This window comes from Calypte anna, chromosome 10, assembly GCF_003957555.1.
Source record: "Calypte anna isolate BGI_N300 chromosome 10, bCalAnn1_v1.p, whole genome shotgun sequence".
Lineage (NCBI taxonomy): Eukaryota > Metazoa > Chordata > Aves > Apodiformes > Trochilidae > Calypte > Calypte anna.
Genome location: NC_044256.1, coordinates 18,697,036 through 18,709,394, shown reverse-complemented (window position 1 = coordinate 18,709,394; position 12,359 = coordinate 18,697,036). Strand labels below are relative to the sequence as shown.

Below are 12,359 nucleotides of genomic sequence, written 5' to 3'. Positions count from 1 at the left end.
CAAAAAAGAACTACAGGCACATTAGATTCCCAGGCCTGTGTTCAAAGCATTAGATCATCTTCCCTGTTTCAACAAGCCAGCCTCCTCCTTATCTAAAGCAAATGATGGGCACAGTTCTAACAAGGGGCTGAGTATTTCCAGCTTTTTGACTTCAAAAGCACTGGACATCTGGGGTGGGGCTCCACAGGAGACTGGTCACTAAAACAACATGGAAATAACACTGCATAGCTTTTCCAGACTGTGGACTTACTTTCCTAAATAAAGTTCTGTTAAACCTTTCAGAAGGCAAACGGACTGAGGGACAGAATCCAGCTGATTGTCGTTCAGATAAAGGACTTCCAGAGAATCACTCAGAAATGCTGGAAACTCCAAAAAAGGACCTGGAACAAGAGAGGAAACAAATGGCACCTTTTAAACATAACAGGCACCAAGGCTCTGAACCAAGAACCTTCACCTTAATTTTGGAGGCAGGACATGAGGTCATGTTCCTTGGCAGGAACCACGGTGAGGGAACAGTGGAAAAGCAAATGGCCCTTCATGAAGATCAAACATCAATGGCCCCACCTCCATTTTAAAAAATCAAGATGATATTCATGTTTGAAGGAGACAAATCTCCAGGACTTCTGGGATGTTGAGTGAGGAAGATGAGTATACATCAGAGGACAAGTGGCATTTTATTTCTTGCTGCTGAATAGCTGGTACCACCTTGTGAACTGCCCAGCAGCTGGCACACCAAGGGCATAAGTGGTTCTGAATATGTTGTTTTGCCACGTTGGCTGAGAAAAGCCAGTGGCTGGTCAGAATTCATGCTCAGGCCTCCAAGATGCATCCTGGAGCATTTTACAGTGGCTCAAAGTCAATAACAACAGAGAAAAGAAACCCAACTGCAGCTGACAGACTGCTAACCTCTAACCTCTGCTGGCATTTGCCCCTCTGCTCTGTTTTACACTGCAAGGTCTCAAGGTACCTCAGACCTCCAACATGTCTGAGCAACAAGGGTATTTTGGGAGCAACCCAAGCAGTAATAGCAAGAACTGCATGGCTGAGTTGCTGCTGTTGGAGAGGTTTAAACAAAGGGAAATTCAGCTGGTTCCAAAGCGCATCACTTCACTCCACAAATTACTCCTGGGATAGCAGCATGAAAAGCTGCTGTGAATTGTTTTGCTGTCTTAAGAGTGTCACATATATCTATCAAGAAGCACCCTGAAGTCAAGTGAAACCAGGGCACACAGGGACAAACAGATTCTGAGTCTCTGATTAGGAAAATACAAGCAGCACCCAGCACCATCTGCTGCCTCCACCACAGTTGGGTAAAAGCAGCTCCCTGCAGTGGAAAACACATCCTTCCTGAAGAACAGGACAGTTGCACTTCCACCAAGATTTTCTTCCCTTATGGAGAACTGTATCTAGACTGTGCTGAAAAATCTTTAAAAAAAAAGAAAATGGAAGAGGTTCTTCCAAGAGAAAATTCCCCAGTGCTAATATGAACAGCATTTCAAGCCTGAGCTATGATCAAGGAGCAAGAGTCCCACTGTCTGCAGGGATGTTTTATATACGTGACAGGACTGCCTGGTGTGGGCAGGGTGTCACAGTCTGCCTTTCAGTTTTCAGTATAAAATCATCTTTGGGGATTATTTTAGGAGAACAGCAGGTTTATTCATGGATCCAATTAACTTCCTTTCTGGCTCATCGCTGGACTTAAACTTTTCATTGTTCCTCCTCAGTACTCACCTAGGCAGAGACAGATTTAGTCTCTCTTGGACACGTAGGAGCAAAGACCTAAAATAGTAGCAATACTCTCAATTCACCAAAGAGTCCCAGGCAGAAAGGAATGTACTATATTGGAAGCAAGCTCGAGGTGTTTATGAATTGTAATTATTTATTCATGAGTTATTTATGATTTCTCTGGCTCACGCTCAAATTTTCTTTTAAAGAACTGTAGAAAAATTAAAACAAATCCCATATTGGAAATATATTTTTGGATGAGTAAATGCCACCAATGCCACATGCATGTGCAGGAAGTTATTCTGAGATTTATCAATCCCATGTAGTGAACATCCATAAATTATTCCCTTTAAATAATCTAGACCTGAGTAAATAGCTTCGTTGGTAAAATCACATTAAAACCTGCCCCCCACCTTGCTAGGAGACTTCTGTGAGCAGCTGATGTACTCCATCTTCTCTTGATGTTCTTTAAATTCTTGGCCACATGCTCTAGTCTCACCAAGCCATACTTGGCAGGGGAACAGAGAGAAAAAGATGAGCTGGCTTTGCTCTGTCTCTGTGGCTATTCAACCATGGCATCAGCCAGGTGGGCTACTCTGTGCCCTCCTGAAATTTGAGGCAGCCTCAGGCAGCTTAAAGCTGCACCAGGGTATTATATGCCAAGGCTTTCCAAAGGGTCCCAAAGGGTTTCAAAGGGTCCACCCTCCCCTCCTGTACTCAGAGGGGTTATGCTGGGTTCACAGCACGTAGAGATTTCCATGAGGACAGCAATTCCTTTTTGTTGCTGGTTTTAGCTGCCTTTGCCCTCTTACTCCTCCCCATTGGGAAATGATCCTGAAGCACTTTGCAGAGAATCTCTGAGGATAGGTCAGACTCCACAGATCTGCAAGATTCAGACTCTTTTTCTGATTCTGCTGGATTTCACCAATGTCACAGCATTTCTATTTCCATTTCCTACTTGCAAAAACAACACAGACCAATCCTTTACCCCACCTCAGGGTACAGATCCAGGACTTGCTGCACAGCAGCCTCTACTTCCACAGACAGAAAAAAAAGGTAGGATTAGCCTTGCCTGGAGGTCCAGGTAGAGCTTCTGCCTCCTAGATGAGCAGACCAGAGGTTAAGACCTCCAGTCCTAATGTCCACCTACAATTGCTCTTGATGCATTTACCAATTTTTGCCACTTCAAGTTGACCCGAGATCATGCACAATTTTCAGGGGAACCAAGGGGAAGCATTTACTGCAGGAGTGACTCCCCCTCCCAGGAGCAGCTGAGGGCTGCTGGGATGTGCGTCACGGAGACGCCAGCTCTATTCCACTCGGTGATTTGCAAAGAATGCTTTATAGCAAGCCATTCTTCAGGCAGATGAGAATGAGGACTGCTCTCCAAGTGCTTTAAAATAAAACAAACCAACAAAAAAGAAACGCAGATGAATTCCCCCAGAGAGCAGGAAGCAGTGGAAATATCTTCAGATATTCCTTTGTTCTCTCGGGGGGTTTCACGTGCACTAATCCAGAACATCGCTTCTGCTCTGCCCCAAACTGGGGGTGACAAGCAAAGAGAGAGGGGGAAACATGCAGTTTACAACAGAAACAATGCTATGACTGATATGAATAATTATGGATAGATTTCTCTTCAATTTACTGGTGTAGTGCTCTGGCTAAAAATAACCTTCATGTAAAGAGTAAAATGTCAGTGAAAGAAACAGGCTTCACTCATGCTTCATCTTTCTGCATTCATGGTACCAACTAGCTGCATGATTTCTTCAGAAAGATTTCATCTAAACATATTTCCTCTTAATTTAAATGCTGTTGCACTTAAAACTGCAGATGAATTTACATTGATTTTCCTCCAGAGATTCCTGCTGCTCCACAGCTCCCCTGGCAATCATTCTTAGCACTTCCTTTCCCTCATTTGCATCGCCGCGTTCCTTACCTGCCTCTGGGCCACATCGCACCCTGTTCTTTGTTGTGAAGAAGGGAATCCTCTTTGTTTTAAATCCCTCGTCACTCCTGTGGGCAAAACAAAAGGGTGACACCTGGGGAAAAGAGGTTGGAAGGTCCAGTGGAGAAGTGGGCTGGAGCTGCATGCCCAGGACACTGCGTGTGGTGCTGAGCACGGCCCCGCTCAAGGCTGTGGGGTTGACAACACAGCTCTTAGGGTTTCCCATCTGCTTCTGAGAGATGGGGTTGAAACCTGCTATGACACAACAGGGCTAGGATCCACCAACACTTGTCCAGGCCCAGTGGTTTTCTTCTGGTAAATCAGCAGAGCTCTGCAGGCAGTGGTTTTGGCTTGCAGGGTGAGAGCTCTTGACCCCCGGCTTTATGGGTGTCAAGGTTAAGTAGGCTGTCAAACAGCAAACTGAACAACATTCCTGAGAAGCACTGGAGAACCAACCTGCTGCCATTCCCTGCTCTCACCAGAGAGTCTCTGACAAGGTGACCCAACAACAGGAATCTGGAAATGCACTGAGACATTCAAAAAACAGTAATTTGGCTTTTGCAAATGACCCAGGAGCTCATAAAAGCTCCAGAAAATTTGCTGGACAGGCACCCAAATGAGAAGACACAAGGATGACACAGTTCCATGTAGGAACCTTCAACTCTTTGTGTTAGACATCCCTGCTGTAATTTCTAAATAGAAAAACTACACTCTTTTATTGGGTGACTTTATTATCATCAGTCTTCTCTGTAAACTTGCAGCTGGTTAAACTCCCAGATAAAAACCAAAGATTTTTCACTTTTTTCAAAAAAAAACCTCCCATGGTATCTACAATCTGCAGTCCAGCCAGATGGTTTATGGTTAAGATATGCTTCCCACAAGACAGTATTTGTAGTGATGAACCACACACAGGGTTAAAGAAATTCCTACATGCTCTGAAATTAAACTGCCATTATCAGTAATCTATCCACTTAATAAATGATATAGTGTGCTGAACGCCCAAAGAATCAGTACAGGATAATTCATCACTGTCACAGACACACAATATACTTAGAGACATGGTATGTGGACATCAATGCCTTCTGTGCAGGTAATTAATTCACTACTGACACTCTTTGTATTACACGAGGGATTGGGTTTGCTATTATTTCTGCAGCTTTTGTTTTCTCAGACAAAATTTGAAAGAAACACTTACTTCCCAAGTTGGTTTTTTGAAAGATCCAGTGATTTAAGTTGTTTGCAATTCCACTTATCTTGTGAAGGCAGTGCAACTAACTGATTTCCCAGAAGCTTCAGGGACACCAAAGCCTAGAAGAGGAATAGCCTGAAGTTAGCAGAGTCCCTCAAACACACAGAAAGATGTTTTTTAGCAGGGCTGTTAAATTACAGGAACATGAAGAAAGTACATCTTATTCATCAGAACACCCTGTCCCTGCTGCCTACCATGCAAACATTTCCTTCTTGTCTCCAGCAAGTATATTTTCTGCACGGAGCTACACCACTATTAGTTCTGGGAGATTATTAGTCTACTTGCTGACAGATGCAATTGGAAACAACCCATAGAAGAGGGCACTTTACTTTTAGTGTGGAAACCTTTCCAAGTGGAAAAGAACAGTATGATTTACCCACACAGTATGCCACGTATGGATGAGAAGTCTTCTATATGTGTGCAAGCTTGTGTCAGAGTGGGTTTACACCTGTAGTGCATGCATAGAATTAATCTGTAAAATGGGAACTACCTGACACAAGAAAACTTTTTATTTGCTTTGGTCTTATATTTCTATTAATATGGATTTATATTAACTTTTTGAGATTTGTACAAGTGATTTATCTACCTCTTTTTTTCTCTCTCACACCAGAGACAGAAATTTTAAAAGCAAGAACTGAAGCTGATTACCACCACAGTTAGCACCATACAGACAGGACTCACCCACAAATACCATCAGTAAGGTTATACACAACCTCTTCTTTAAATTTACATATAAGAGAAAAAAATGCCATTCCCCTTCAGATTTTTAAAGTTTATGTTTCTCTTTCTGTCCTTACAATTGCTGCTGAGGCTCAAACAATCACTTTCATTTGGTTGAAAACCCAACTTTTTCCTCTGAAAAAAAATTTCTATGTAATTTCCAACCAGGTTTATTCTGCAAGCCCACCCCTGCCATGAAAACTGAGATAAGCAGAATGTCAGCTGAATTATCTTGTGCCACAAGTACAGTAGTATTAATGAATTATACCCTATGGAAATCATGTTTTACCAGTAGAGACTTCAGCTTCAAGTGTGTTAAAACGTTTTATGCACTCCACATAATATAAAAGGTTTATGCCCCTTTTCATCAAGCAGAATTAACAGTGTCTCACGAAGCCAGCCTGTTGGCTTTCCTCCGTTTTCTCAGATTGGAAAAATATGAGGTATCCATGTGACATAAGGGATGGACAACAGGCAGGGGTGGAAGAGCAGTTACCGTGCAAAATGCTCCCTCTAGTGACAAAGAGACAGGCAGCACTGAGCCTTGCTGGGACTGGGGGAAGGTCAAAATATTAAAGAAAAACATACATAAAATATAAAACTGCAGAGTGTAACCACTAGAGGAAAGGGATGGAAACCCGTGCAAGCTATAAAACCCTCCCTGCAACTCGTGTCTCCACAGCCAATGTTTTTCCCATGATTACTCCTCTGCTGGCTTGAACCTGAGGTTGGAAGGAAGAACCAATCCTCCCGTGGCGCCTGGTGTTGAGCTCTCTCCAAGTACCAGCATGGGGCTTGCTCAGTGACAATGCTTCAGACTTCTCCCTCAAAATATCCCTGAGCAGGGGATGGGAGGAAAAGGAGGCCACGCGTTCCAGAATTAGCACAAACTTTGTTCTGTGTGGTCGAGCTGGGGTGCTTCGTTGTCAGTCAACTGTGTCCATGTTGCATGTCCCCCACAAAGGCTGACAAAGGCCACACTCCAGGAGAGCTCAGAGCCTAGTGACATCATATGCAGTTCTCATGGACCTGCTCCACAGGGGGAAAATTAGTGACTTTCAACTGGCTGTGGTTCTTCATGATTTCAGTTCTGGAGATCACCAGTCCTCAGTTTGCAACTGCCTCTTCTTTTTCATCTCGAAAGTCTCCATTTTTGCTGCTTCTCAGGAAGAGACTGGGTGCCTCAAGAAGTGAGGCAATGGCAGCAGCAGACAAATTCCTTCAAGCCTACTGCCACAGCATGCAAGAGGGGCTCTGGTGTGTTAGGTTATACCAAAGAGAAGGAAGTGCAGCATCCAGATTAGGCTTGGTCAGCTCCTGATGAGGAAAAGCTGACCAGTCTTACCTGAATACTTCTGCCCATAGAAGGTCAAGTTGCTTCAAGAGAAGCAAACTAGCCTAGAGAACTAAGGTAAGGCTTGGAGCATGTATGGTTGGTTCCTTTAGAAGGCAACAGACAGGAAAGCTGAGAAGGCCTCTGCTTCTCTTAATACCACAGTTCTAGTAGAACCATCACATCAGTGACTGTGAGCTTCATCCAGTCCTGACACCCCTCCACAGACCAAGCAAAGGCCAGTGATGCACTGCATGTCCCACCAGCCTGGCTCAGAGAAATGTTTTCAAGTCACAGGTCCCCTCTGCTTCCAGCTTTTCCCAAGAAGAACTCACTGCTGTTCCTGTACATTACTGCCCATTTCCTTCCCACATCTGCCTATTCACCAACACCAACTCTGCAACCAAGGATCAGCTCAAGCCAGTGCTGATCTAGGCGTGGGCTTTCTCCTTCAAGTTTCCTACCACACTGTAGCCACTCTATTGGGGAAATGAAAATATCTACTATTTATTTTTCTTTTATGAAAGTTGGCACTATTTAAGGCAGTGAAAGCTCGACAACTTTGAAGAGAGAACATCAGCAGAGACAGCATCGAGGTCCTCTCTGGTGCCTGGTGCCTTCACATCCCTTTGCAGTTTCTAAGCTGCAGCACCGAAAGAAATGTGCCCTTGAAGCACCATCTAGTGTTTAACATCTGTCATTGTAGCTCCTACCCACTAGGCTTATTTTTAATGAACAAAACAAAACAAAAAGAAAAAAACAGATTGGGAAACAACAGCCCATAGGATGAATCTTATTTCATGAGAAATGCCAATTGGAAACAAATGGTTACCAGAAACCCAAATTTTCAGGGATCATTAAAGACAACAGAGGGAGTAAACAACACTAAGCATTCTTCACCCAGGCTGGAACAAGAGGCACTTTGCAGAAGACTCCTGAAGTCCCAATTGGACATAGATATGAAGCAGTAGTTCAGCACCCTTCCCACAGAGGCCAGTGGCAAAAATCATGCAAATTCTGCCCAACAGTTTCCTTCTGTTTCCATGACTCTGAGTTTCACAATCTGAAAAGGCAGCTTGAAGGAAACCCCCAAGTTCTGCTTGGTTTCATGACAAAACCATGTGAAGCCACAAATTCTGAAGAATTTTGAAGTAAAACTGTGGATCTCTGGTGTCTGATGGCAAGGATCATTTCATCTGCACAAGTTTATATGTCAGAGAGATACCAGCTGGCACTGTTTAGGGTGTGCTGTTTTCAGCACAGAAAGACTAATCCTTAATTACCTTAATCCTTAATCACCTGCTGTAGGTGACCCTGCTCTGACAAGGGGGGTTGGACTAGATGATCTTTCAAGGTCCCTTAAACCCTTAACTTACTGTGATTTCACAACACTGGTGTGCCAGATTAAGAAAAACCACAACTGTTTGTGAGCACCCTTGAGAACATTTCAATGGTTGGAGCTTGCAGCTGCAATGCAGTTGTTGTTTTCTGAACTGCTTCCCTAAATCCTGAAACAGACATCCAAGGAGTTTTTAAAAAGACTTGTGTCTAAAGCTAGATGCTGTATCACTGGGTGAGTGTCCAAATGTGGACATTTTTGGGGTTGTGGGCTGCTCAGAGGCTTTGTGCAACTGCTGTGATCATCAGCTCCAAACAGCAGGTAGGCTCCTTCCTCCACAAGACAGCTATGACTTCAAACTCTGAGTGGGTATGAAGTGAAGTATCTGTGAAGCAGGAAGAAATTACACTCACTTCAAGCTGGAAGAGTCCCGGTGGAACTTCTCTAAGTGAGTTCTCAGAAAAATCCACTTCTCTGAGGTGATTTTTCCAGAAAATAGTCAATGCATCAGGCAAGAATTCCAGTGAGTTTCTAGATGCTTTACAGCATTTCTGGAAAACAAAAAACACCCACAGGGTAGTAATCATCTCTTTAAATAACAAGAGAGATCAGTTGCCACATGCTTAAGGCATTAACAAATTATTTCTAGGTGATCTCTCTAGATATTTTGATCTAGATAAACTTATGTGCAGGCAGGCACAAAGGATTTGTTGAGGAGATTCACTTGCTGAAGTGACAGACAAATTCTTTGGTGGGCAAACTGTTTTACAAATTAGTTTGAAAATCATCCCCATTTGCTTTCCAACCATGACCAGACACTTGACCAAGGCAGACTGGTCTCCTATCCCTGTAATAATGAGGAATAAAGTTGCAGTGATGGGTGGATATAGATTCAAAGTTAACTTTGAATGAGGGCTGTGATCTTTTAAATGATCCTAAGAATACTTCTGCTCATATAAACTATAGAGAAAGATGAATTCATCCACAGAAGGTATGCTTCTAGATGTTTTCCACCAACTCCATCATGGTAAGAACAGGGCATAAAGACTTGTTTTGAGACTCATAAACTGAATCAGGCAGGGGCACAGCTACAGAAACAGAACAGCCTTTGAGCCAAGGACATCTGACAGTTCTACAGAAATCACAGTACAGTTTTTGCATTGTTTCAACAGCTTTTTCAGCCTCTGATTCTGCCAGAGCAGTTCAACTTACCAAGGGGCAGGCCCAGGGATCTGGAAACACTTTCAGCTGATTTCTGGAAACATTCAGTATGCTTAAGGCCTTGAAGCAGTATAGAAAAGTGGCTGGAAGTTCCACCAACCTGTTGTCAGAGACATCAAACTCCTGCAGCTTCCTTAAACCAATCCAATTAGTTGCTAGAAAACATGAAACATTGCAGAGCAGGTGTAAGCATGATTAACAGTCTGATCCAGCAAGATACTGCTTACTTGCTAGATAAGAGCCAAAGGATTTTGTGAGAGCTAAAAAACAACCAGGCCTGCTCATGTGCTTTGGACAAAGGATCAAGAGATGCTAAGCACCCCTAGCTAATACAATTTTTAAGTCATTATTATAAAAGTTTGGGGTTCTGCCTTGGAAATCAGGCCTTGAAATGTAAGCTTAACAGTGGACTGTACATACTGTTTTCCTCATCAAATAACTTCTCCATATAGTTCTTGGATGCAATGAGTTTTTTAAGGTTTTTAAGATGTAGGAATCCAGAAGGGAGAGTGGAGAGCCTGTTGCTGGATACATCGACCTCAAGTAACCTGTGAGAAGGAAGATACTCAGTCAGGCATCAGTAAAATGCTGGCAAAGATGCCTGTAGCCATAGACATCTATTTTACCAGGACGGCTTTAGATGTAAATGCAAGCAGATGGAATGCACTCTCACAAAGCAAAACAAGAACAGCTGTTTAAAAACTGACCCTTCCAGGCAGCAGAGAGAAGTTTTCTGCACAGACAGAAGGTCAGATAATTATTACAAGCCAGCAAACATCAACCTGGGTTAGCTTAGAGCTTAGACTTGGAGGAGTGGAGGTCCCCAGAAGTGGTGAAAAGCAGAAGTAGGAATAAAAGTCCCTACAAGTGCCCCGACGACTAACTTGGGAGCACTGGGAGTGCAAAAGAGCAAATCTTAAGTTAGATCTTGCCACAGATAAACCAAGAAGCTCCTGAACATGCTCTCCACTTACACAGCTCCACACAAGCACAATCTGCAGCTGTGGGTTGAGTTTGCTGCAGGCACCCAGCACACACCTTGTACATATGATCTCGTCGGACGACTGTACCCTGGGTAACTCTGTCAGTTGGTTGTCAGCCAGACTCAGCTTCCTGAGGTTTATCAGGCCCCATGGGATGACAGATGGAAGGGAGACCAGACAGTTGGCAGAGAGATCCAGCTCAGTTATCTGACAGGAGATATCAATCAGCCAGTCCAGATCCACCCAGGGCAGCTTGAGGTTTGACCAGTTCACACACAAAGCCTACAGATTTCAAAGAAAGAAGAACCAGGTTCAGTAAGATCCCAATTGTTCTTGGCCTGTGTTTCACTGTTGGGAATCTGGCAGACCTGAGTGCAGACCATAAACATTTTGCTCCCTTTTCAGTCTGCTTCTAGGAATTAAACTGACTCAGAGATGAAATCATGCCTGGATATCAACAGTCTCCACCACAATCCTGCTCCACGATCCTACTCCAAATACCATGAGCAAACCTGGACTTTTTCACCATCCCATACACCAGCCCCAGTGTGCCCCATAAAGGCTGAGCTGCCTTGCCTGAAGCCAGCACTTTCCTCTGAGCTGGACAGACCCTAAGGTTTTGTTCATCCACCAACATGTTGTGAGAGTTTCCATGGGGCTGAGCTCTCTGCCCTGTAGGACACATCCAGCAAGACATGGAGAGATCATGGAAACCCAACTTAAATCCAGACTCTGGAGCCTGAACCCCACTCTGTCTCCTGGACGTGGACTGCATGGCTGCTCAGATCTTCAAGGGACTCTGAAAACCAACAGGCAAGTCCAGAGGAACTCCTGGAACACTTGTGGATCACTGCTGGCACACGTGTAGGGAGGACACAGACAGATCTGCTGAGTGTTATGGTGAATTCTTAGGAGCAGACCTGTCAATGGAACAATTCATATATGCCCAGGAACTGCTCTTCCATCTTAAATCTTCCACCAACAACCATTAGAGAAGTTTTAGGTTTTGCAAAGGAACATCTGGGAAAGGCAAGGCAAGGCAAACGCCCTCATGAAAAGCACTTCTAAACACTAGAAATCTGCTCACTATCATTCAGGAAGATATTTTAATATCTGAGAGACATGACTTTGGCAGTTGCCTCCTCTCTAGATAACATTCTGCTGCTTTTGACAGTAAGATGAGGAAGTCATTTTATCTTCTTTTGGAAAACACCCCAGAAACTGTTGTGAAAGGCATAACTGCTTCAGCTTAAACAGAAGAAAACATAAAGACAGAGTGGTCACCAAAGCATCAAAGTCCCAAGGCTTAATTTTCAAGCTCACTTCATTGCATTCCAGTGAAATCTATGTTCCAAAATACACATTTTAAAAATGTTACTCCCAAAACGTTTTCATAAGCTCAGTGTTTTTGACATAACTCTTCCCACAGACAGCCTCAGTGAAGTGGCTGCTGATTCTCCACCAGGAGGCAGCAAGGATCCAACTGCAAGTTTCATTTGCTTTCCATTTCCCAGTATTTAGCACTTAAACATTTTAACCCCAAATTAAAAGTTAAAAGGAATTTTGGCAAGGGAGAGAAACGAAAGGGACACAAAGGTCTATCTCAAATGCTTACTTGAGACTCCAAGTCATGAAGATCACACAATTCAAATGTCTAGGAGAATGGAATAAAGGGTGAGCACAAATCATTGCACTTTTCAGAAATCAATAGTAGAAGTACTTAGTGAAGACATAGTGCTTTTCAAATGGTCACTACTGAAGCCTCAGGACAGCCCTGAAAATATGAACGAAAATATTATGCCTGTTGTACCACTGGAGAAACCAAGGCAGAGAGCACAAGCTGC

At 43.5% G+C, this 12,359-nt stretch overlaps 1 protein-coding gene across 1 annotated transcript in view; it reads right to left on the bottom strand.

The window, feature by feature from the left end:
• LRRK1 (leucine rich repeat kinase 1) overlaps positions 1-12,359 on the bottom strand; it is a 76,238-nt gene that overhangs the window by 34,648 nt on the left and 29,231 nt on the right. Inside the window, exons 7-13 of the mRNA XM_030457317.1 lie at positions 10,571-10,797; positions 9,953-10,080; positions 9,524-9,687; positions 8,725-8,862; positions 4,866-4,978; positions 3,662-3,738; positions 251-380 (exon numbers count right to left, since the gene is read on the bottom strand). Of these exons, the coding sequence (XP_030313177.1) occupies positions 251-380; positions 3,662-3,738; positions 4,866-4,978; positions 8,725-8,862; positions 9,524-9,687; positions 9,953-10,080; positions 10,571-10,797 (977 nt within the window). The remainder of the gene's footprint in view (positions 1-250; positions 381-3,661; positions 3,739-4,865; positions 4,979-8,724; positions 8,863-9,523; positions 9,688-9,952; positions 10,081-10,570; positions 10,798-12,359) is intronic.